The 26,466-nt window shown below is 41.6% G+C and overlaps 3 protein-coding genes across 7 annotated transcripts in view; 2 read left to right on the top strand and 1 right to left on the bottom strand.

Moving 5' to 3' along the window:
- The first annotated feature begins 630 nt into the window (after positions 1-630).
- Positions 631-16,873, top strand: Taf5 (TATA-box binding protein associated factor 5). Its single transcript, XM_085694072.2, has 11 exons — positions 631-1,224; positions 3,967-4,204; positions 7,280-7,595; positions 8,345-8,508; positions 8,603-8,738; positions 10,319-10,439; positions 12,168-12,297; positions 13,986-14,150; positions 15,181-15,358; positions 15,515-15,692; positions 15,826-16,873. Exons 1-11 carry the CDS (start codon positions 657-659, stop codon positions 16,041-16,043), a joined length of 2,412 nt encoding a protein of 803 aa, XP_085550198.1. The 5' UTR covers positions 631-656; the 3' UTR covers positions 16,044-16,873.
- Positions 16,858-23,938, bottom strand: Atp5mk (ATP synthase membrane subunit k). 5 transcript variants are annotated; one of them, XM_085694073.2, is made up of 5 exons: positions 23,820-23,935; positions 21,636-21,717; positions 19,044-19,139; positions 18,868-18,960; positions 16,858-16,963 (listed from the first exon to the last, which is right to left on the bottom strand). In XM_085694073.2, exons 3-4 carry the CDS (start codon positions 19,128-19,130, stop codon positions 18,871-18,873), a joined length of 177 nt encoding a protein of 58 aa, XP_085550199.2. In that variant the 5' UTR covers positions 19,131-19,139; positions 21,636-21,717; positions 23,820-23,935; the 3' UTR covers positions 16,858-16,963; positions 18,868-18,870. The 5 variants fall into 5 exon arrangements, with proteins under 5 accessions (XP_085550199.2, XP_048294959.3, XP_087763958.1 ...); XM_048439002.3 differs by having other exon boundaries at positions 21,640-21,717; positions 23,820-23,934; XM_087907832.1 differs by having other exon boundaries at positions 21,640-21,717; positions 23,698-23,828.
- Positions 23,939-23,989: 51 nt separating this feature from the next.
- Positions 23,990-26,466, top strand: part of Pdcd11 (programmed cell death 11) — a 44,489-nt gene continuing 42,012 nt past the window's right edge. The window contains exons 1-2 of the mRNA XM_048438997.3: positions 23,990-24,113; positions 25,503-25,621. Of these exons, the coding sequence (XP_048294954.3) occupies positions 25,520-25,621 (102 nt within the window). The 5' untranslated portion in view covers positions 23,990-24,113; positions 25,503-25,519. The remainder of the gene's footprint in view (positions 24,114-25,502; positions 25,622-26,466) is intronic.

Here is a 26,466-nt window from a genome sequence, read left to right as displayed (position 1 = left end):
GGCTTCGATTTGCAGAGATCATGTCCCTGCCTTCGGCTTAAATTTATGTTTAAAAACTACATCCGACTTAAAGGCTTTTTAATTACAATATAAAACATATACTGTAAAGTTCACAAAGCGAGACTGTTTTTACAGGAATGAAAACTGAAATAAAAAGTAACCACAGTTCAGCTTCTAATATTAGCAAACCATACCAGTAACTCAGAAACTTCCTGCCTATAAATAGATGTGCTTTTGAATTAAATACCTGGACTTGAATATTGACAGTCTTCCCTCATGTGTGATTTTGGCATGGTATTTAACCTCCTTGGGTTTTGGTTAAGCCGTCTATAAAGACTCCAGGGGTTAGCACCTTCTAAAATTGTTGAATTAGAAGAACTGGTATAATGTAAACCGTCTATCTCAACGCCTGATTACAGCCTGACTGCAATGAACGGTAATTATCAGGCAAATGAAATAGAGACGGTAACCAACTCCCACTTCCTGCGTGCCTTTCACTCAGTTTTGAAAGTTGCTCGAGCTCATTCCATGTCTCCTCGCTGGCTCCTCCTCCTGCCGTAAATGGCCTGCTCCAATTGTCGTGAAACGCTCTACCCCGCCCTCCATGTGGCGAAAACGCAGTCACGCTTGACGGCGCGAGGTGGCTCAGCCGCAAGATGGCGGCGCTGGCGGAGGAGCAGACGGAGGTGGCGGTCAAGCTAGAGCCTGAGGGACCGCCGACGCTGCTACCTCCGCAGACTGGCGACGGCGCAGGCGAGGGTAGCGGTGGCACTCCCAACAACGGCCCCAACGGCGGTGGCGGGAATGTGGCTGCGGTGGCGGCGGTGGCGGCGGCCGGCGGGGATGGCGGGACCCCCAAGCCCGTGGTGGCCGTCTCCGCGGCTGCCCCGGCGGGGGCGGCCCCGGTGTCCGCCGCTCCTACGGAGGCCGGCGCTCCCCACGACCGGCAGACCCTTCTGGCAGTGCTGCAGTTCCTCCGGCAGAGCAACCTCCGCGAGGCCGAAGAGGCGCTGCGCCGTGAGGCCCGGCTGCTGGAGGAGGCAGTGGCGGGCTCCGGAGCTCCGGGAGAGCTGGACGGGGCCGGCGCGGAGGCGGCTAGCGCGCTTCTCAGCCGGGTCACCGCTTCAGTCCCCGGCTCTGCGGCCCCTGACCCTCCAGGCAGCGGCGCTTCGGGGGCCACGGTGTTCTCGGGTTCAGCCTCAGGTCCTGCGGCTCCAGGAAAAGGTGAATCGCGGGGTCCCGGGACAGGAGCGCCGGCGTGAAGGGGAGCTAGCGGGGAAGGCAAGGGCTGGCAGGCCTGCACCTCTGCGGGCTTGTTTTGAATTTCCTGGGCCCGCCTCTAGGGCCACATGCCCGCCCCTTTCGCTACGGCGCGGGCTGCGCAGTCAAACCCTCTTCTGAGCTGTCAGTTCCAGCCAGAGGCTGAGCAGAGCTGTGGAGCCGAGGGGAGGTGCCGTGAAGCTCGGCTTGACAGAAGTGGAGGACCTCGGGATTTCGGTGTTTTTCCTCTTATTGAGATTTATGAGCCTTGCAGAGGTTCTCAATGAACACCACTAGGACCGTTACACTTCCATACTTTGAGTGCAAGTCCTTTCTGTATCTTGATTTTTCACAGCTCCGTGGTTCTCATCTCTCCTTTTGAGACGAGAGAACGCGTTGGTGGAGCAAAGCCGGAAGGCGCTTTGGACCGCACATGCAGAGTGGTGGTAGTCCGTATTTCTCAGAATGTGGGCTAAGTGCTGTTCAGTGTTTTGGAGGATACAAATTCCTGAGCATCACTTCAGGTGTAAACGCTCTAGGGTTTGGGGCTGGGAATCTGCCCTAACGGCTTTTAGGGAGTACTGATGTATACTAACTTTTATAAACTCTAACTTTACGGCTAGGTGTGGGGCAGACTTTTTTGTCTCTGTTGTTTTCCCTCATGTGATGTCAGTTAAAGGCATTTTTCCTAGTTTTTTTTTTTAAAGTAAGTTAATACGAGCCTAAGATGTAAAGTGTAAAATGGCCAGTACTGAAAAACTTAAGTTCCCGAATCCAGTCCTAACAACTCCTCTCCACCTTTCTCCCAGACACTTGTCACAAAGTTCATACCATAAACACACTCTTCCAGTTTGGCGGTTGTGGCATATGCCTTAATCCCAGCACTCTGGAGGCAGAGGTAGGCGGAACTCTGAGAGTTTGAGGCCAGCCTGGTTTACATAGTAAGTTCCAGGACAACAAGGGTTGTTACACAGAAACCCTGTCTCGAAAAAACCAAAACCTCTTGCAGTGTGGTTCATCAGGTGATGACACCATGGCTGACCATCTGTGGTGTGGAAGGAGAGACCCAGCTACCTAAAAGTTGTCTTCCACCATATTTTAAAAATTTAAACTCACACCTAGTATAAATTTTCAAAGGAGATCAGTAAATATTGAATTAAGTTATCCAGTTTAGTGGTTCTAGACAAGTTAATCTGTATCTGTGAGAGCATTGCCAGACCTGGCACTGTAATTTATGTATATAAATAGAGATATGTCATGTTTACAATGCCAGCACTTGGGATGCTGAAGCAGGAGAATTACTGTGAGATTAAAGCCAAGCTACACTCAAGTATAGTTATGGGGGAAGTAAAGAATGTGGAAAATGTGACTGAGAAGGATCTTTAAGCTACATTTTGTGAGTATATTGTAACATAAATTTTATTGTTGTTACATTTTTAAAATATCTATCAAATGTCCAGAAACTTGACTTAGTTTTTATATCACACCCGAGAAGCCAAGGAGGAAAAGAGACCATGAGAGTGACTACAATATTATAACTTTATTTATAATTTTTGCTTCAAAGAGTATGTATAACCACTAAAAACCACTACAAAATTGTAGTTTACCAACACTTCCAATATCCAAACTCTGATTTGATTGAAAAAAGCATTATTGTTTATTTTGTATTGCTATATTATGAATAAATATTCAGCCTTTCAATCTTGAAGTGATTGATTATAGAAGTTGCTTTAAGCATATATAATTGAGTTATAGTCTTTTATATTTTATATTGAGCCATAACAAATCTTCCCTCTTTTCCTTAAAATGGTGATATTTTGTTTGTTTGTTTGTTTTTCGAGACAGGATTCCTCTGTGTAGCCCTAGCTGTCCTGGAACTAGCTTTGTAGACCATGCTTACCTCGAACTCACAGATAGCCACCTGCCTCTGCCTCCCAAGTGCAAGGATTAAAGGCGTGTGCCACCACTGCCTGGCTGAAATGCTGATATTTTATATGAGGGGATTGATGTTTGACTATGAAGGTATCACAGGACTCGATCTATTACAGGAATGATATATAAAGAACTTGAGTGTGTTGTATCCATTTGCACAGAGATTAATATAATTGTTTGCTTCACATATTTATTTGTTTATTTGGTTGTTGGGGGTTGAACCTAGGACCTTGTACATGCTAGCCAATACCTGTCCACTTAGCCTCAATACCAAACCTGCATGTATACTTTGTCTTTAAATAAGATGGTTCCAGGAAAAACGTTGACTATTCTTGTTATTGTTTTAAAAATGGTAAGATGTAGTCAAACTGAAGGGCTTTTGGCTTGGGTAACTGAAAGGCATACTAAATCCCATTAAAAGATTCTGTGATTGTGGGCTAGCACGTTTGCTACCAAGCCTGACAGACTTCGGTGGCTCCCTAAAGCCTCCATCTTGGAAGGAGAGAATTGACTACTGTAATTTGTCCTCTGATCTGCACTTGAGCACAGTGGCTTGTCTCCCCCAACCCCATACGCAGCCTCACACATGTACACAAAATAAACAAATCCAATGCAAAAGTTTGAAAAAGATACATGATTGTGTTGGGGAAGAGAGGTTAAGAGGAAAGGGACAAATTTGAGAAATAACTCTCCTCTAAGCCTTAGCAAACTCCCGCATTCACGTGGTGCATTTTAGATCATTTTCTTAAAAGTTGTCATTCATTTTTTAAACAGTTGGAAGTGTAGCTGTGGAAGACCAGCCAGATGTCAGTGCTGTCTTGTCGGCCTACAACCAACAAGGAGACCCTGCAATGTATGAAGAATACTACAGCGGACTGAAACACTTCATTGAATGTTCTCTGGACTGCCATCGAGCAGAATTATCCCAACTCTTTTATCCTCTCTTTGTACACATGTACTTGGAGCTAGTTTATAATCAACATGAAAATGAAGCAAAATCGTTCTTTGAGAAGTATGTGAATTTTAACATATTTTATTCATCTATATACGTATATGTATACACTCACATCTGTAACCCCACAAATATAAGATTGTAAAGCAGAAGGTACTTTATGAAGGAGAGATACTTTGGGCAATATGAACCTAACATGGGGCTAGGGAAATTGATCTCCCAGACAATGAAATGAAGTTTGAAGAAGGGCTAGGAATTAGCCAGATGAACAGAAGAGCATATCTGGAAGGCCTGGGAGAAGGGTCATGGTAGTTACAGAGGCTAAAAGAAACTCATTAGCTGGAACAGGGAATGGTGGGAACATTGGTTGGGACCTGGAAACAGGCAGATTCTTGCTCTATGTTCAAGATTTTTGTCATAGGAATAATAGGGATTTGTATTGGATGAAATTAGATTTGATTGAGAGTCACTGACAACTGATATAAATAAAACTTTATTCTGAGAGCAATAGAAACTATGTTAGAATTAGGTTGGACTTAAAATACCTGACAACCCAAATAGAGGCTTATATAAAATGTAAGCTTGGTTTTCTCATAAAGGTAGGAAGTTTAATAAGTAAATTCTTGATCTTCAGGATGTGGCCTTCCTCAGTTTATCGTCCTTGTCATGTGGTTTCCGCTGTGTGACACAGATGGTCCTCTAGCAGTGAACAGTCCTCACTGTGTTCTAATCAAGGGGGCACACATTCCTGGAAGATGCACACATTTCTTTTTTTTTATTTTTTTATTTTTTCGAGACAGAGTTTTTCTATAGTTTTGAAGCCTGTCCTGGAACTTGCTTTGTAGACTAGGCTGGCCTCGAACTCACAGAAATCTGCCTGCCTCTGCCTCCGGAGTGCTGGGATTAAAGGTGTGTGCCACCACTGCCTGACCCACACTTTTCTAACTTTTCAGTCAGTGCCCATCGCTGGCTACAAATGTAGGAAATATAGTCTTTCCTTAGGTGTCTGTTCCCAGCCAATAGGTATTTTGTTATTGAGGAAGAAAGGAAAACTGAGCATTTGGGGACAATGAGGCATCTCTGCTACAGATGTCAATAGAGGATAATTTCATTCATTTTCTTTTTGCTGTTGTTCTTTTTAGACAGGCTCTTATTACATATCCCTTCCTGACCTGGAACTTACTGTGCAGGCCAGGCTGGCCTCAGACTGGCAGAGTTCTGCTTGCTTTTCCCTTCCGAGTGCTAGAATTATAGGCAGGGTCTACTCCACCATAATCTGAGTATACATCTTTACGTAAAGGACCTTTATGCAAAGAGGCAAACATGGTGAGGAACAGAGGGGCTTTGGTTGATCAGGGTTATTAAATGTTCTTGATGGAGGTGATACTCCTTTTTCCCTTCGACCATTTGTAAATATTTCAAGGCATTTTTGTTTGTCATAATAACTGGTAAGGAAGGAGAGAAGGATAATAATTATATTATAGGATGTATAGGTGGTCCTACTTAGCAGAAAATCGCCCTGCCTAATATATTAGTAGCATCCCTGTTGAGAAACAAGAGTCTGTGGGTGTAGGTGAAAAGTAGATTAATTCGACACTTGGTGGATTAGCTCTGAGGTGAAGTATAATTGATAATCCAGGTTTCTGCCCTGTGTGGATAAGGATGACTTTACTGACAGAAACCTCTGTCAATAGGGGAATGACTCTTTAGTTCCAAATTCAAATGTGCTTTTGATTAATTTAAAAGCCCATTAAGAACCAATAACCTTGCCCAGCTTGGCTTGGTGGCACACGCCTTTAGTCTTGGCACTTAAGGAGGCAAAGGCAGGTGAATCTCAGAGTTTAAGACCAACTGGTCTATCAAGTGAGTTTCAGGACAGCCAGAGCTACACAGAGAAACCCTGTCTAGAAAAACCAAAATAAACAAATATATAAAAAAGAACCATTACCTCCAGGACTGGTCAGCTTAATCACTCTGTCCCTCTATAATGTAACCCGGTTTCCCACCCCCTATATAAAAGCTGCGAGGGTAGGAGGCACTAAAGCCATATATTGGTTTGAGGAACTCCAACATTTAACAACCAAGTATAAGATCTAGAAAAGGAAAGGAAAGAGAAAGAGGAGGAAATTCAGGAAGGTGTTGGGTTTCAGATGTCAAGGAGGCAGGGTCAACTTGACTGAAGGGGAGCGCTTGAGTGAAGCCAGGATTCGTCTGCTAACAAAGGTGATGCTGAAAGGGAGCAGCAGACTCTTAGCTCTCGTATTCATTAGTAAACTCAGATTCTCAGCTGAAGGGACAGATAGCAAACTGAGCCTGAGCCCCGCTGCCCCTGGCTGAGCACAAAATTTCTATTCTAGTAGTCCTGTTTTCAGTCTTCCTATGTAGGAAGCTGGGCTGTCATAAAAGGTTCTCTGCTTCCATTACAGTCTACTCCGACCCCATGCCTAATGAGGGTAAAACAAAAGTATATTTAACCTTATACCAAGCCTGAAGGCTTTATTCCATTGCCTTGGGAATAGTGAAATTATGAAAGTGCTCATTGTTCAGTACCAATATTTGTTCTTTAGTTGACATTTAATATGTCTTAACATAGGAAGTAATTGAAATGTTTAGGCTGTGAGAATCCATGTACTGATTATTTCTGAGGCTGTCATAAGTACACTGAAGGCATATTATTTTCTACTTCTGTTTGAAATGTTCTCTAATAAAATTTTTTAAAGAGTGGGGTTTTGAGAAAACACAAAATTCAGTAAAGCAAGGGTTCTGACATTTTTATGTATTACCAAAGATGGTTTTCAAAAGAAATACATACTAATGGTGGGTTTTACATTCCACTCAAATGTTTCATTCACACTGCTTTATTTCAAAACTTTATCTTGAAATGTTTATGATACATTTCATTAGAGAAATTGGTCATTTTTAAGGGTGGGTTTAGAAGCTGAATTATAATCATTTTAAAATGTATTATTATCCTACAGCCTAAGTCAGGGTTATTTATATAGTTACATTATTATATTGTAAATATATTTTACTATATACTAATTACAGATCATTCTGGGATGGTTTATAAATGTATGAGGAGAACATTATCTTAATGACACACCGAAAAATAACTTTTTAAAATCACTAAAACAGGTTCCATGGAGATCAGGAATGTTATTACCAGGATGACCTACGAGTATTATCTAGTCTTACCAAAAAGGAGCACATGAAAGGGAACGAAACCATGCTGGACTTTCGAACAAGTAAATTTGTTCTCCGTATTTCCCGTGACTCTTACCAACTCTTGAAGCGGCATCTTCAGGAGAAACAGAACAATCAGATATGGAACATAGTTCAGGAGCACCTCTACATTGACATCTTTGATGGGATGCCTCGTAGTAAGCAACAGATAGATGCCATGGTGGGAAGTCTCGCGGGAGAGGCTAAGCGAGAAGCAAACAAATCAAAGGTATGGGAGTCAACCTAGGAACTAGATAATGTAGACTAGAAATCGTAGGATTTCCATTACACAATTTATACCTTGGGAATAACCTTCCATTGCTTTTAAAATGTGGTGTTCTAAGGATTACTAGTGTATGTAAGGGTTTGGGAATGGTTCTATGTAACAGAGCCCTAACTACAGCAGCTGAGACAAGGGTCTTTTTGGGGGGAGTAGCGTAATAGTTTCAAAGTGTTCTCTGTATCCCTTGGCTTCTAATTGCTGGTTCACCACCTTTAGAATGTGGCATGCGTATCTGCATGTATGCATGAGTGTTTATGTACACACTCACATAGCTACTATGGCATTGCAGCTGAATGGAGGGAGGGATAGGGGCCACATCGAAAGGTCTACCAAGTCTCTTAAAACCAGGACATGTGGGTTTTTTGCCTTTTATTTTTTTCTTTTTTGGTTTTTTGAGCCAGAGTTTCTCTGTGCGTAGCCCTGGTTGTCCTGTTACTCTCTTTGTTCACCAGGCTGGTGAACAAAAATCCTCCTGCCTCTGCCCAAGTACTAGGATTAAAGGCATGCCACCAAGCCCAGCTTGCCTTTTTTTTTCTAACTAAAACTATATGTGGTGTACATCTATAAATATCTGTTGGTTAGGACTATGTTATGTGGTAATTTGTAGCTGCAAGAGAGCCTAAAAAGAGAAATGATTTAGCCAGATACACTGAAGAAAAGTTAATTTAAAAAATGTTGATTCTTTTGACTTGTAGGTATTTTTTGGTTTATTAAAAGAACCAGAAATTGAGGTGCCTTTGGATGATGAGGATGAAGAAGGAGAAAATGAGGAAGGAAAACCTAAAAAGAAGAAGCCTAAAAAGGATAGTGCTGGGTCTAAAAGCAAGAAACAAGATCCCAATGCTCCACCTCAAAACAGGTAGGGAAGAAACTTATGTGGAGGTGAAAACTATGCTACAGAGGGCTGAAACTTATTAATATTCAGAGTGATTCTTAGTCAGTTTCTCTTACAGAATCCCTCTCCCTGAGTTGAAAGATTCAGACAAACTGGACAAAATAATGAATATGAAAGAAACCACCAAACGAGTGCGCCTTGGGCCCGACTGCCTACCCTCCATTTGTTTCTACACATTCCTTAATGCTTACCAGGTTAGTAAAATAACTGAACAATTTCTTCCAGAAAAGTAGATAAAATGGTGATTTGCCATTGAGAGAAAGTAACTAACATGGAATTTTATTATTGAAACTCGTGGCATTATTTAACTGGGAAACAAAGGAAAGCCAGTATGGTAGCACATGCCTTTGATCCCAGCATTCTAGACAGAGTCAGTGGGTCTCTGTGTTTGAGAGCAGCTTCGTCGAGGACTGTCAAAGCTATAAAATAGAGAAGCCCTGTCTTAAAAGAATAATAATAATAATAATAGAAGCAGAAGAAGAAGAAAATGACACTGGCCAGAATGGATAGATGTCTTCTGAGTTTCAGAGCCTTTAGCAGCTTGTGAGAGTCGGAATCCTGCTTATACTTGACCCATGATGATTGACTGGAGTTCTAACCTCTGAGGAAGCTTATCTGACTCATCTTTTGAACTTGGTTTAAGTATTAACATAAAGTTGGCATTTTTAACTAATTCTAATGGATTGCTGAGGATGAGGTATCCAGTAAAGTACAGGAATTACTAACACTTCTATTATGCACTCCAAATACAGATGCAAAAAGTGAGTGATACCATGCTCTTCATGTTTGTGCCTTCAGACATTGGGTTTTATTGGAGAACGTTGTAGTTGGAATTTTCTTTGGATCACCAATTAGTTCCCAAGTAAAGACACAGAGACTTACTTAAGTTATGAGTGCTTGGCCTTAGCTTAGGCTTGTCCCAGTAGCTTTTTTTTTAACTTAATTGAACTTGTTTTAATTCATCTACTTTTTGCCTCAGGGCCCTTTTTACCTTTGTTTCATTCTGTATATCTTACTTTTCTGTTCCCTCCATGTCTGTCTGTTTGGCCCCTGGTGTCTCCCTGGTGCCATGCACCCCAGCTAAATTCCTCCTTCTACTTACTCTCCCTGCTGAGAAGTCCCACTATACCTCCTTCCTTGCTATTGACTGTTCAGCTTCTCTTCAGACTAGTCAGGTTCTTGAAGCAGGCAAGGTAAAACAGCAACACATCTTTACAGAGTTAAATAAATGCAATACATTGTTTTTTACATAGTTAAAATTTTTAAACAATTTAAAAATATTCCACAACATAAACAAATGTGACATATCTTTACATAGTTAAGCAAATGCAGTACATCTTTGCATAGTTAAATAGTCTGTAACAGAATGTAACTTAGATTTTTTTTTTTTTGGCTTTTCAAGACAGAATTTCTCTATTTTTGGAACTTGTCCTGGAACTTGCTCTGTAGACTGGGCTGGTCTCGAACTCAGAGATCTATCTGCCTCCTGAGTGCTGGGATTAAAGGTGTGCACCGCCACCGCCCAGAAGATATTCTTATTTTAGTTCTGCATGCTTTTTTGGAGATCTTCATCTATGAGCACTGCATGTATATCTCTTCTGCCCCTCCCTCTCTCCCTCAACTCTCTGTGTGTCCCCTACATAATGATTTTCTCTTAATTATTATTGTATGTATATACATATATGTACATGTATGTTTATATATACAAGTGTGCATTTAACTTTGCTTATATGTGCATGTGTTAAAATGCCCTTTTTTGTTTGTTTACTGTCAGGGCCTCACTGCAGTGGATGTCACTGATGATTCCAGTCTGATTGCTGGAGGTTTTGCAGATTCAACTGTCAGAGTGTGGTCTGTGACACCCAAAAAGCTTCGTAGTGTCAAACAAGCATCAGGTAACTGAGATGACTTGGTGTAAACTTGAAATTATATCAGTTTGATTCCATGGAATATAGACAGGAAGTTGTGATCTTTGCAGAATTGATTTCACTTGAATTCAAGGGTAACATTCCCAGCTGTGTCTGGTGGTGTAGGCCTGTGATTATAAACTACTTAGGAGGATGAAACAGGAAGATTGAGAATTCAAGAACTGGACAGGTGAGATGACTCATCAGGATAAGGCACTTGCTGCTGAGCCTGATGACCTGAGTTTGATTCCTGGAACTCACATGTGGGAGAGAACTGCTTCCCAAAAGTTGTCCTCTGACCTCCCCACATGTGCTAGGCATGTGTGCACCCACATAATCACATACATTAAATAATTTAAAATAAAAGAGAGTGAGTTCAAGGACTGCCTGGACTGCAGGGAGAATTCAAGGCCAGCCTGCAAAACTTAGATAAGCTGTCTGAGAATAAAACAAACACCAGACTAAGATAGCATTTCCAGTAATGAAAGAACTGTTGGGGTTGGCACTCATTAACTGGTTGGACCTCAGTTCTCTTCTATGTAGAATGAAGGGATTATTAAGTCAGACAACCCTTTTCTGGGGGGTGGGGAAGGCGGGGTGAAATGAGGTTTCAAGACAGGATTTCTGTGTGTAGCCCTGGCTGTCCTGGCACTCATTCTGTAGTCCAGGCTGGCCTTGAACTCACAGAGATCCACCTGACTCTGTCTCCCCAAGTGCTGAGATTAAAGGTGTGGGCCACCACTGCCTGACTTTAAGATTTGTTTTTATTATTTTATGTGTATAGATGTTTTGTCTGAATGTAGGTCTGTGTACCATGCATGTGGCTGGTGCCTGAAAAGTTGATGAACCTCCATGTGAGTGCTGAGAATCAAACCTGAGTCCTTTGCAAGAACACTAAATATTCTCACCCACTGAGCCAACTCTCTAGCCCTTTTTAGATAACTCTTTAAAGTTGAAACTCTAATATCTGATGATTATTTGCCTGTAAATTTTAAGAAAACTATAGTGAGGGCTGGGAGGGCCCTGCAAATTGTCCTTTGACATCCACATGTATGTGATGGCATACATGCTTCAAATTCACATTCATACACCCAAGTGCCAAGTTCAAAGCAGACCGAGCTTCATAGTGAAGATCCTGTCTCAAACATTAAAACAAGGGGCTTGATAGATGATGACTCAGTGGTTCAGAGCACTGACTTTTGCAGAGGACCTGGGTTAGACTCCCGTCACCGTGGCGGCTCACAACCAGCTAGCCGTCACTCTAGTTCAGGGGCTCAGCACATGCATCTGGTGCATTCATCTACCTGCAGGCAGAACACTGATACACTAAAAGTTCATTCATCAAAACAAAACAAAAAAAAGGCAGAACAAAACAAAAGCCCAAACCTCTAGTAAGGTCAGGATTTTTTTAAGTTTTGTTGCTATTTTTCCTAAATAGTACATTTAAATTGTTTTAGGATTTTTATGAAACATAGCATAGTAGGCAGAATCAGTCCTGGTTCTCATTCTGAGTAACTGTGTGGTCCAGCAGATTATTAACTGTTTGAAGGTTCATTTTATTCTGTACAAGGGGATGTATCCCTGACTTTAGAGGCCTTAGCATAGTGGTTATTGGTGTATAGGAAGAAATGTTGAAATGTTAGTTCTGAGCTATGATGGATTGCCTTAAAGTGTTTTAATGAACGAACCTAAAATAATATTTCTGAACCTTTTTAGATCTTAGTCTTATAGACAAAGAATCAGATGATGTCTTAGAAAGAATCATGGATGAGAAAACTGCAAGTGAGTTGAAGATTTTGTATGGTCACAGTGGGCCTGTCTATGGAGCCAGCTTCAGTCCGGATAGGTAAAATACAAACAAAATTAAATACTGATAAACAGTATTGAGATTTAAAAGTTAACTGCTGGAAATAAGATGCAAATGCGTAGACACTTTTTAGAAAAACATCATGATTGCTTGTAGTTCAGTATCTTTTAGAATCTTAAATTTGCTTATTTTGGAGTACTGGTATATAAAATAGCAACTAAGTATATGCTAAATTTACAGAATCAAGGTGCACATTTGGAGCTTACTGGTTTCAAAATTTAGCTTTATCTTTGAATAATCCTCTAATTAGAGGTTGAATTCCTTGAGTTCTTGGGTTGTTCTTGTGGCACTTTGTAAAATTTAACACAAATTCCTCATACTAATGGCATTAATAGCTGTCTACTGAAGCATTAGCGTTCTATAATGGGAAGAATGAAGAAAGCTGGGTGTGGTGGTAAGTGCCTGTAATCCCAGCTACTCTGGAGGCTAAGGCAAGGGGATTGTGGTTTAAGGTCAGCTGGGCAATTTAGCCAGATCATGTTCTGAAATAATAGCACCATATGTGTTTAGTTATTTCTCGATTTTCATTTCTTTCTGCAAAAATGACTGGAAGAGGGTATTTTCACCCATATTATCATTTGTATTCTACTTGGATAGTTAGTAGTTTTCAACCACCAGAGTTTTAACTGTATTTGTGAGATCTTGGGAATAAAAATATATATTTAATAGTGATTTAACCAGATGGTACATTTTACTTGAAGAAATGTCTGATTTCAGTGAAAACAGTTGACTTTTGTATTTATCCCTGGAAAAGTAGATCATTATTGTTTTGCATGGGAGTAGAGTCTAGTTGAATGCTAGACTCTAGTACTCTACTACTGAATTACACTCCACTCCTTTTCTTTTAAATAGAGCCCATGCAGATAGGAAATAATATCCAAAATTGACACACTTTGTTTTTTAGGCTGTCTTGGTAAACAAACTTTTTATTATTCTGAATATTATTATAATTTTTTTTTTTGGTGTTTTGAAATGGAGTCTCATGCTGTATTCCAGACTGGCCTTGAATTTGCAGCAAGCCTCCTGCCTCAATCTCCCAAATTCTGAGATCATACATATGAGTTATCAGACTATTTACTGTGACCCCCTCCCCATAATCACTATATATTTTTTTAATAATTAGCTTCATATAGTTGATGCTCAGAATATAATATGACAGTATTTCATTTTAACATTAGTTTAATAATTTTAGCTTTTGATTCTAAGTATAAATAAAGAGGTGGGGATGAGATGGCTCAGTGGGTGGTAAAGTGCTTGTCATGCAAGTGTGAAGACCAGATTTTGGCTCCCCAGCACCCACATAAATGCTGGACTGGCATGGCAGCCCTCCTGTAATCTCAGTATTCTGGAGCTGGAGATGGGATCTCTGGAGAAAACTGACAAGCTCTGGGTTCATCTGGGAGATTGCTCAAGGAAGACACCTGAACATGCCCATGCATACCTCATACCACACACACAGGTGAGGGGGCTCAGTGGTAGAATTTCCTGCCTGTCATGTTCAAGGCCTGAGGTTCAGTCCTCAGCACTATCTGCACATCTCCACATGTATGTGTGCACACACTGAGATATACCTAGGTCTAAGTCATTTGCTGAAATGTGAGAATGAGAAAAAATTTGAACAGGTAACCAAATTATTCTGTAAATCAAACATCACCTCCTTTCCTCAGGAACTATCTGCTCTCCTCTTCAGAGGATGGAACTGTTAGACTCTGGAGCCTTCAGACGTTTACTTGCTTGGTGGGATATAAAGGACACAACTACCCAGTATGGGACACACAGTTCTCTCCATATGGATATTATTTTGTGTCAGGAGGCCATGACCGAGTAGCTCGGTAAGAACACTATGATCTCATGGGGTTTATTCACTGAACATAACTGATTCTTGTTGGGAATACAAAGTCCAGCAAACTTCATATTCATGCAATCAGGACTGACTTTGAGAAGATAAGCATTTATTGACGTAGTTTGAAATGAATGTGAGGAAGAATAATACTGTGTCTTTCATTATGTGTACACTAAGGGTCCTGCTTTAATGTAATTTATAACATGTTCCTTACATCAGATGCGTCGTTTCCCATTCCCACTATGAGCACCTTTTTGTCTCCTGTTATCATAAAGTTTCTATTGGCGAAATTATTGCTAGAAACTATGTAGTTACCCAAACTACAGGAAAATGATTTTCTGTGCATTAGGAGTGGGAAGCAGTGCGTATACAAAGAATCATAGAATTTACATGCTGGCAAGAGAGATGGCTCAGAGGTCGAGAGCACTGGCTGCTCTGGAGGACCCAGGTTCAATTCTCAGCACTCAAATGGCAGCTAAGAACTGTCTTGTCACTCCAGTCTCAGAGGATTCGACACCCTCACACAGTCATACATGTAGGCAAAACACCAATGCACATAAAATAATATTATATAAACTGGGTGGTGGATTCCTTTAATCCCAGCACTTGGGAGGCAGAGCTTAGTCTATAAAGTGAATTGTAGGACAGCCAGAGCTACACAGAGAACCCCTTGTTTCTAAAAGCCAAAAATAAAAGGAATTTCCATGCCCATAATCCCAGCACTCTAGAACAGGACATGGTGGCACATGCCTTTAGTCCTAGCACTTGGAAGATTAAGGTAGGGGGGGCCAAGTTTAAGGCCACCCTGATCTGCAGATATCTTGTGTTCCAAAACAGCCAAGGCTACATAGTGAGACCCTGTCTCAAACTAGGCCCAATCTTCTGTTGTCTTTCCTTCAGTTAAGATGGCAAGGAGGTGCTATTGAGAATTGACTTTCATCTGGATGTACCAGTTTTTTGGGTTAAATTTTATTTCAATTAATTACTATTATTTCTTATTTTCCATTAATTTCAAAAAGGCTTTGGGCTACAGATCACTATCAGCCTTTAAGGATATTTGCTGGACATCTTGCTGATGTGAATTGTACTAGATTTCATCCAAATTCGAACTATGTTGCTACGGGCTCTGCAGACAGAACTGTGCGGCTCTGGGATGTGCTTAATGGTAACTGTGTCAGGATCTTCACTGGACATAAGGTATCTTACTCCGTCATTATTCCAGCACACACAGATCCTTTCAGAGTCAAAATAGTAACTAGCAACATGCACGCTTTAAAGGTAGAATTCATGCCACTAAACTACAGTTGTCTTGGCCTTATCAGATATACTTAACCTTATTTTGCACTTTTCTAGGGACCAATTCATTCCTTGACATTTTCTCCCAATGGGAGATTCCTGGCTACAGGAGCAACAGATGGCAGAGTACTTCTTTGGGATATTGGACATGGCTTGATGGTTGGAGAATTAAAAGGCCACACTGATACAGTGTGTTCACTTAGGTTTAGTAGAGATGGTGAAATTTTGGCATCAGGTAAATTATTTTAATGGCTTTGGGGTAAAGGTTTAGTTTTCATAAAAACAAATAAGGCAAATACAAAGTATACATGGGAAATGTCAGACTCTAGATGTGATGGACACTAATATTTTCTTTGGCTTTCTTTTAGGTTCAATGGATAATACAGTCCGGTTATGGGATGCCATTAAAGCATTTGAAGATTTAGAGACTGATGATTTTACTACCGCCACTGGGCATATAAACCTACCTGAGAATTCCCAGGAGTTATTATTGGGTACATATATGACCAAATCAACACCAGTTGTACACCTACATTTTACTCGAAGAAACTTGGTTCTAGCTGCAGGAGCTTACAGTCCGCAATAAACCAGCGGTATTAGAGACCTTTTGGAAGCTACTGTTTGAAAAGGGAGACTAAAAAGCAAATACCTCAGTGATTAGTATTTAAGCTACAAAGAATGTTTTTGTCTACATGGATCTGGGAGTATGCTGCTTGGAAAATCTGAACAGGACAGTTCCACGTTTCTCTAGCAACCACATTGAACTAATTTCCGTTAGTTGAATAAGAGGTATTATGTTCATGGAGGGGACATTTATGGTGCTTTGGATTGTGTGGAAACTATGCATTTTTCTGTTCAAATGCTATTTTAATTTATTATGTTTAGAAAGGAAATCAATTTGATTTAAACAATTTATTCTGCTTCAAGATTCAAACTAAGAAATACAGTACCATCTTGAGTAGCTGAAGAGCTCTATGAGCATGTGTGTGTCTGCTGTAAAATGAAGTTACTGTACGGCACGCAAGCACTATGGTAAACTACCCACTAACATGCTTTCCTTCACCATGACTAGTGGGATATATGTGACTGGGTAGGAACTACAGTTTCTAAGACCTAGAAGTACCAACCAGCCACTGACATCTCAATTGCTACCTTGTAAGTTCTGAGTGATTTCACTCTACAGACCAGGTGAAGAGATCTAAATCCCATACTCTACTTCAACTGACATGGCTACATACGACCTAGTACACTTGAAGTCAGACATTTCAGTTGCTTACCTCCAGTACTGAGCCTTGCTTTGGAAAACTAAGAGATTTAGACCAAGTCACTGCCAGTTTTTGCCTTTGTTGCATTTTGTACAGTTTTATATTTTTGATATCTTGTAAATAAAGACAACCAGCTTTTCCAGGTTCATAATTTATTGTACAAATTGAGTATTACATGATGAGTTGACATCAGCTTCTTCAGGCATGGAACTTAACAGATGAGGTCAGACATTGAAAGACTCTACAAAACAGCAAAAACAGTTTGATATAAATGTGTTCCACTCTATTTTTATGACAGTCAGTAATTATCACTACTCCCCAAGATAAAATATAAATTCATCAGAGTCAGTAGGAAAGATACAGTGTCTACTACTTTTGTTTTCAAGATAGTTTTCTGTTTTTCGAGTTAGGGTTTCTCTGTTTAACAGTCCTGGCTGTCCTGGAACTAGTTCTTGCAGACCAGGTTGGCCTCGAACTCAGAGATCCACCAACCTCTGCCTCCTGAAGGATCGAATCCAGGCGTGTGCCAACAGTGCTCGGTTCAAGATAAAGTTTTTATGGAGATATACTACCCTCCCAAAGTCAGAAGTAATTTCATGCAGAAAACTGGGCAAAGTACCCAAAAAGGTATAAGAATGTACTGGACTACATAGTCCCCTACTTTTAACAGACTTAAGATGGGTAAAGCTTTTAAGAGCAGAACAAAAATAAGTGAAGAAAGCATTCGACAGAGTTCTAGCCTTCTGGCTTTCTGCACAGGTGCTGCTAACACCACATTTACTGACTTCTGGATAGGCAAAAAGGATCGAAGGGGTCTGTAAGAAAACCTTAAAGGCTTTTTTTCAGGGGGAAATCCCAGTATTCTATGAAAATATAAAGCTACCAGAAACCAGCAAATACTTGCAACTTCATATACTAAAGGTTAGGGTTGGGGCTGTCATTCAGCAGAGTGGCAGTCTAGCACCTGCCAAGGCCCTGGGTTTGATCCCCAGTACCACAAGTTTCATGTGTGTTTCTGTATGAGAGTCCAGAGAAGGGTTTTAGATGGCCTGGAGTTACAGCTTTTGAGCTACCTGGCATGGGTGCTGGGATCTGAACTCAAGTAGTCTATTCTTACAGTACTTGATCTTAACCACTGAGCCACTGTCCAGGCTCTGGTTATCCCCACCTCTGCCCTGGGCATGGTGGCACATGCCTGTAATTTCAAAACTCAGCAGGTTGAGGAGGAATTGCCACAACTGTGAAACCATTTGGGCTATAAACAAGACCCGACCAAATTACATAAGCGTATAGTTGAGCTGAGGGGACTAGGAAAACTTAAGTCTGATCCCAATAATTTGTTAAAAACAAAAAAAAAAGCCAGATGCAGTGACATTTGTAATTCTAGCACTCTGATGAAGAGACTGGGGGAGGATAGGATAGCCAGTTTGTAGTGCACACCAGCTGGCTGGGAATGCACAGTGCAGCATGACAGCAGAAATGAGACCCGCCTCAACAAGGGGGAGAGAGCCAGCTCCCTTCCACACCATGTGAGTGTGCAAATACATAAATAAGCTCCCAGAAATAAAAGATAGAAGTCATCTAATTGTATTAAGAGACAAATGGTGAGAGAAAAAAATACTTCAACAAAGCCTAAAAGACAATTTTTCTTAAACATGCCAATTTAGGAAAAACCAGTCTATACCAGCTGACAAAAAAGACACACCCTCTTACAAAGCTAGGTGTTCCATAATCCTCTGGGAAAGCACTTAGGCTTGAGAAAATACCATTTTGTTGTATACCTTTCTCTGGTGGGTTGTTTTGTTTTGGAGTCAAAGCAGACTCAAACTCACAAGACCATCCTGCGCCACTCTCCCCAGTGCTGCAGGGATTACAGGTATGAGACACTACACCCAACTCCTTGTTCGCTCTCAATTGTGTTGAGACCATGTCTTGCTATGTAGCACAAGCTGTTCTTCAACCTGCAATCCTGTCCCTGTTCCCCACTGTTGTGCTTACAGATGTATTATATCCAGTGTTTGCTTTCAGGTATGCAATAATTTTCAGAGTGCCAATAGTTTATTATTATTTTTTTTTATATAAGGGAAGAGAAAAACCTTGACACCAGATGGCTAAGTTACAAACTTTAGAATGGCAATTACTTACCAGTTATGATGATTTCACAGCCGGAGTTTTCTTAGGTCTTAACTTGAAGTATAGGACCAACAAAGCAATGCCTCCATATGTGGCCAGAACACACTGAGAAAAAAAGATGCAAGTGAAAGTTGTCATATCTCTTTTATTCGAAGATATAAGTGCTTAAAGATGTAATTAATACTTACATTCATTCTACCTGTGAGAGTATAGGAGTTGAAATACTTTTTAATACCAGTGAACTGGAACTGGGCATCACTTTCAGGACCAGCCATGACTTCAATCTTAAAAAAACAAACAAAAAAAAAGAACAAAATATTGATTTGGGTGTAATTTATAAGAAAATAAAAATTCAGTTTCAAAACCTATGTCATCTCTGTGGTTTAGCTGACATTGCAATAGCAGAGCTGGTGGGAAAAGCCTAGCTAGTAAGGACTGTTATTAGGACCATCCCCCATTGCTCTTCTAAGTACTCCAGAACAGTTAGCAGAGGAAGAGAAGAGTTGTCCTTAAATGTCTTCTGACTTGGTACAACTTAATGTTCGCATTCTCTATCCATCCTGTGTTATATATAGTAAACACTGAATTAAATCACTTTAAAGACCAGCTGAAAGTTGGAGCTTGTAATGCTTTTCACGTTTTCTCAGTGGTAAACACCAACTGAAGAGAGTAACATTCTCACAGCTTTTCTCACTATAAATCACTTAGGACTTCCACGGGAGACAGACCAGTTACTGATGATACTGTATCAGTCAACAGTGGTTTCTGAAGCTGGAACCTACTCTTTATACCCAAACAGATAAAGGAATTGACTGTAAACAATGGAGCTAAAACCTCTTGAAGAAATATTGTCAAATATTTTACTTGTCTTTGCAAAGGGAAATCTAAAGGAAAGGAAATATAAAATGGAGAGTCAACCTCACAAAGCAATTAAGATCAGCTTGGCGTGGCACAGGTCTTTAATCTCAGCACAAGGGAGGCTGAGGTAGGCTGATTTGAGTTGCAGGCTAAATATGAGGCCACGCCCCTAACTCCGAACTTACTTACAATAAGCATTGTTACAACTTGGGTTTAATACTGTATGGCGCATAAACTATAACATTTAAAGTGTCTGTCAAATTATATAATAAATATACCCTTCTATCTAGCTGGGACACTTCTCCTCCAAGAATTCACCTTTTCAGAAATATCACAAGGTAGAAATATATGGTTCACAGATTGTTACTGAACAGTTTACAAAAGTGGAAAGACGAGAAATCCAACATGAACTGATAAATGACAACTACTACTGAAGGAACCTATGTACCTATCGGTGTACCACATGGAAGGAGGCCCCAAGTGATGCTAAAAATCAATTCTACTTCTGGGTATTTCAGGGCTCATCAATGGCTCTCAAAGTCTGGCTCCTAAAGTAGCAGCTAAAGACCCACTGGAAACTTGTTAGATCCTGTCTTGTGGCAGATCCTCGGGTCCTACCACAGACATACTGAATGAGAAACCCTGGTCCAGTTATCTGTCTTATAAGACCTCTAGGTAATTTTAACACACACACATACACGCACACACGACCTCTAAATAATTTTAACACACACAATATACACACACACCAGAAAAATGTTTAATGCTCAATAATTATATGGGGAAACCTCTGGAGAAAATACAGCAGCACCCCCCCCCCCACCGGCCACACAGAGTTTCTCTGTGTAGCCCTGGCTGTTCTGGAACTTGCTCTGTATACCAGGCTGACCTGAACTCACAGAGATCTGCCTGACTCTGCCTCCAGAGTGTTGGGATTAAAGGCCTGTGCCACCATCCAGCTTTATTTCTTTTAATGTGAGAAACTGCATTTTAAAAAAGCGACAACACACGGGTGAAATGGGAGACAGAGGATCCTTACACAGTGCTGGCACGAATGTGAACTGGTTCAGCCTCTGTGCAAGTCAGTGTGGCCGATTCTCAAAAAACAACAGAACTACCATACAACCCAGTTATTCCACTCGGTATATACTTGAAAGACTAAATCAAAGCACCGCAAAGATACTTGCATAACCATGTTTACCGCTAGACTATTCACCAAGCAAAACTGAACTAGCCTGGTTGTCTGTCAACAGATGAGTAGATAAAGAATATGTGGTACGTATCTGCTGTGTAATTATTCAGCCATGAGAAAAATGGAAAAAAAAATTTTTCCCCTTTCTCTTGTTTTTTTTTTTTTTTTTTTTTTTTCCAAGACAGGGTTTCCCCGTGTAACAGCTCTTGCTTTTCTGGAACTTACTTTGCAGAGCAGTCTGGCCTCAAACAAACTGAGATCTGCCTGCCTCTGCCTCCCAAGTGCTGGAATTAAAGGCGCATGCCACCACCCCGCCTGGCCCCCAAAATGAAATTATGATGCAAGCAGGAGAATGGGTACAACAGATCATTGCGTTAAATAAGCCAGACTCGGAACAAATATCCAGTATCTTCTCTTGTATATAGACCCCAAACTTAAATATATATGCATATATGTATATGTATGTCTGTGTTAAATCATGAAAACAGAAAGGGGACCTTGATAAAGGAGGAAGAGATTTTAAGGGTGTGAGGAGAGGGAGAGAAAAAGAAGCTGTTTGATATACATGAAGGGAGATGGGGCACTATTTGGCTGTAAGGAGGGGACCATAATAGTTAGGTGGGGTGGATGGAGAGGACAGTGAGGGAAAAGGAAAATGCAGACACAAGTCCAGAAAGCCACAGCAGAATTAAAAACCACTCAAAGTTTTGTATGTATGACTACTGCCTACCTACCACGACTGAGCCACAGACCCCAATGACAACTTGGACTAGCTGGTCGAGGTCCAGGCAAGACTGGCAGACTGGGTGGCTCTAGATGAAATGGAAGTAGGAGAGAACAGAACAGTAAGGGTGCTGTTGCTATGGGAAACTGGCATCCCCTTTGTTTACCATTCAAAGGGCTTCAGAGGCATTCATACTCAAAGATCTCGCAACAAATTTCAGACCTCAATTTTGAACATTTTCAAAATGGTTACTGGAACAGTGAAGGAAATCTAAGCTTCTTTGGGTCCCTTTCACAGACCTTGGCCAATATAGCCAAAGCGGGGAAAAAAATCACCATTAAACAAACAAACAACTTCATAGTTTGTCAAGTTTCCCTTTCCTAACCCTACGAAAGCACATGCTTTCCATGCATTTCACGATGTTTCTTAGAGCTATGAAGTGGGTTCTCACGAGAAACCTTACAGAAACTCGCAGGGTGGGCCAGTGCTGAGGTGCTGTCAGCGTCACTCTACAAGACACTGGAACAAGGATGAATGTATTCCAAAGACAACTAATTCTGACTTCAGAACAAAGACATGGTATAGGAACTGGGGTCTTAAAGAAGCTTAGATGGAGGAAGAATAGTAATGTTGCTGGCGAGATAAACAATGGTATTATCATCTGGCTTTTCAAGACAGGATTTCTTTGTTGTGTAGCCTTGGCTGTCCTGGAGCTCACTCTTCAGACCAGGCTGGCCTTGAATTTACAGACGTCTGCCCACCTCTGCCTCTTCAGTGCTGGGATTAAAGGCGTGCACCACCGTCAGCAAACAATGGTCACATTGAGGCTTAAAGCATTATAGGTCTGTACCTTCCAACAAACCGAATATTGTTTTGGGGTAATGACCAGGAACCTTTTTGTTAAAACTGCCCTTTATGTGATTTTTTTATTTTTTTAAAGTCGGGGTCTCAATATGCAAAGCCAGATGGTCTGGAACTCACTGCATATACCAGGATGGCCTTGAACTCAGAGATCAGCCCGATAGCTTTGGGATTAAAGGCATAAGTCAGTCACACCTGGCAATAGGAATAAATGAACTAAAATGTGTTCTCCTTGAAATCACAAGCAAGTTTAGAGTCATTCAATAGTGAAAAGATCACCTAAGACTAATACTTGTGAACCTGTGATTTATTATTTTTAAAGATTTACTATCGTTAAACAGCATTCCGTTAGAAAGTTTAAGCAGATAGATTTTGTTTTTAAATAACCCCAAAACAACCAGTCTTCTCCATGCCTCTCTTCCTGTGAAATGGGTGTTTCATTAAAGGCTTAAGGTGACCAGTTGCCCTTGCTTCGGAATCGGTTCCTGGATATTGCTATTCTCCTGTCTAACAAAACACCTTTCTGGAGTACCAAGATGACCAGGTCTAAGTAAAGGAAAGTCGCCTCAAATGCGCCCAGGGTCTACAAGCAAGAGCTTTTTTTGTAGAACCCTTTCCACCGATTCCTAATACTGCGGCCCTTTAATACAGCTCCTGTTGCGGTGATCCCCAATCATAAAATTAATTTCGTTGCTACTTCATAACTGCCATTTTAATAGTTATGAATCGTAATGTAAATATTTTTGGAGATAAATATCTGAGAAAGGGGGTCGCGAACCACAAGCTGACTACTTCCGGAACATGGACTTAAATCTAACCCGTTAATCGCGCCCAGGCCTGAAGATTCGCAAGGGCCACTCTGCGAATGGCCCTTTACTCTAGTTTTGACAAAGACTGCCGCGCAGTTAAGGGAGGGCTGGCTTCCTGATTGCAGCTCAGAGAAAACAAATAGTTATGGCCATATAAGCCAAAACAAAGAATTTAGCCAGAGATGGGGTGAGAAGCCAGAGATCGCTTCCAACACTGTAGGATGACCTTGGGGAGCTCCCTTCTCGACGGGTCTCACCCTCGAACTGGAAAATGGAATATAAGGTTCTCCGCCAACCGTGCGAGCCTTGGGGCGCATGCACCTCGAGGTGTTGAGGCTTCCCAGACGCACCGCAGGGCCCTGACCCTCATTTTCTCCAGCGCCATTCCCATTCCTCACCGTCCACTCCCCGCAAAGCGAAGACTTCTCGCTAATGCGAGACGGGGGAAACGGCCAGGTTCTAGTCGGCCCTGCGAAGCCCAGTCACCGGCCGGAACAGCCGAGAGCCCCTTCTCACCCACCTTCGCTCAAATCACAAATTCCGCAGCTGATGTCCTTCAACAAACCCAACCACCAGCTCGGCCCGACCGGAAGACACCCCCTCCCCCCACGCGACGGACTGGCCGCGGGGACTCGGCCCTCTGCGTTGATTGGCTATCATGAAAAGTCCCTCCCCCCTACTTCCTGTCTCGGCCGGAGTCTGACTGGTCCTCATAACGGAAGTAGAACGGATCCTGCTGACGCCTTTAGGAGAGCGGCGTGGGGCTGTTGGCGCGGTTTCCTGCGCGTGCGATCGCTTCGAACCGGCCAGTGAGGTAGGCAGTCGCGGGAGCGGCGGGTCTGGGATCCGGGAGCTTCGGCGAGAGGGAGGAGACCTCATGGCTCCCACCTCGGCTTCCTGTCCCGGGTCTCCGGCCTTCCTGCTACGCACCCTTGAGTCGGCATGGGTGGTCTCTCCACCCATGCCCCTTTTTGCCTTAGCAGCTCTTGTAAGCCAGGCTGTCCACTTCAGGTACCCTTAGTGCCTTCTCTGCACGTGATCGCCAGGCTCTTTGGCGCCTCAGTCTCATCGGGTCTAAAATGGGAATTAAGGGTTGGATTCCCAGCACAGTGGCCCTCGTGAGCTACAGTATTTCTTTGAAGCATGCACCCATGCAGACCAAATCCTGCATTTCTTCTCGGTTGTCACTTCTTTCAGTCTCACGCTGTTACTGAATTTTTATCCCCGGGTATCTCAGAATCAAGCAACCGGTCTTGTGTCTTCATTTATATCTAGCCCTGATTCCCATGACCTGCTCATTGTCTCTTCAACCCTTACACTCAGTTTCTAAAATTTGCCTTTGAGTTACTTGCCTTCACTTCTTTCTTTTTCTCTCCGGTCTGTAGAGTGAAGAATGTTGTTTTTCATTATTCTGACACTTCCCCCAAGTCTCTGAAGTACAAGTAAACACAAGCTACTTATTTTTAATAATCTTCCACCAAAGAGCCCAAGTTGATTTCTAAAATGTAACTTGTTATTATGCTTTATTTGCCCCGTGGTTTCCTTGAGTGTTCAGTTTTTAAAGAAGCCCTTCGAACAGTTATTTGATAGGCAAATGACTGGTATGTTTTGGGAAATAGGCTTTTTTCAGTGTTTTTTTTTCCCACATTTTCTACTTACCATATTTCTATGTATTATTATTAGTTATTTTTGATAACTAATTTTTGATATTTGAGATAGGCCTGCCTCTGCTTCCCAAGTGCTGGAGTTAAAGGCGTGGCCCACCAGACCTGGCTTCCTACTTCTTGAACATTCAGCTCAGAAGCATCTTTCTCATGAAACTTGCCCCCTTTGCTGAATCTTGTCACTTTTTTGTTTATGCTTTATAATTTTGATTTGTATTTTAAATTACTTACATTTTGTATTTATATACACACATATGCATAGATGCACGCATACCTGACATAATTACAATAATTAATATTGAATGAACATTTACTATATTGAATTCTTTCCTGGAAGATGGTACATAGTGTATAGTTCATGGTTTTGAGGCATACAAAGTTGGAAAGACAAGGATTAACAAGAACCTGGCATATCAACTATATATAACGTACTCTTGAATCTTGTTTAGTGCCTTGCTAGAAGGTTCTCTTGCCATGAATCACATTCTTTATGAAACCTGCCCCCAAATGCTACAGCTCACCATTATTCTTTCTATCAGCTTTAAGAGACCCAAACATGGCAAACCTGGAAGAAAACTTCCCCCGAGGGGGTACAAGAAAAAGCCACAAATCAGAGAAACCTTCCCAGCATGCAGTTGAACAAGACAACTTATTTGATGTAAGTGATGTGCTGCTTTGGTGAGACCAGAAACTTGGTAGCATCTCCGGGAAGACTGAGCCTCGCTGGCAGCAGTTATGTTCCAGTTTGTTTCTCTTTGATGTCACTTTTAGAAAATGAACTTGTTCAAGAGTCTCTGCCACCTCAGGCTTCTTTTGAAGCATGACATTTTGTGTTTGATGTTGAAATGCTTTTGTAAATTGTCCTTAGGGAGTCTGTGTCAGTTGATTAAGGAGGGACAAAAGGGATTTGATAGTGAATTTTTGTTTTGTTTGTGGCTCCTGGGCTTGAACCGAGGACCTTGTGCATGTTAGGCAAGTTGTCTTCTCCTGAGCTCCTTTACCTCAGTTCTAATCATTGGGCATTTATTTAAAAGGAGTCCTAGTAAGGAGAGTTTACATTAGAATTCAGTCTCATAGAGTGGTTTGTACTCTCAATGCTGGAGAGAAGGAAAACCACCATTTAGCAATGTGTGGCCTTAGGTCATCAGTATTACAGAATCTCTCCATATGTATTCTAGAGTAGAAGTCATTGTTCCATGCTGAGAAACTGAGCTGGAGGGAAGGTATATATTTTGTTGAAAGCATAAAGCTTGTTCTAGAAAAGCATTGCAGTTTTTCCTGAGCCTCGGGACTCCATTTCCACGTGACACGTGGTTTCTCAAGCTAGGGAACCCCAGTGTCCACCCTGCTCACCAGAGGAAGCATGCAGGACAGAAGAGACATTGGGAAGTTGGAGGAGGCTTCTCGGACCCTGGGCAAGGGGAACGTTGGCGCCTGGATACTGGGCTTGGGACTGCAGCAGAAATGAAGACAATGGGGGGGTGGCCTGGGGGAGTAAAGTAA

The sequence above is a fragment of the Myodes glareolus genome, chromosome 7 (assembly GCF_982192425.1).
Source record: "Myodes glareolus chromosome 7, mMyoGla1.1, whole genome shotgun sequence".
Classification (NCBI taxonomy): Eukaryota; Metazoa; Chordata; class Mammalia; order Rodentia; family Cricetidae; genus Myodes; species Myodes glareolus.
Note: the sequence above shows the minus strand (reverse complement) of the source record. Positions and strands in the feature narration are given on the sequence as shown.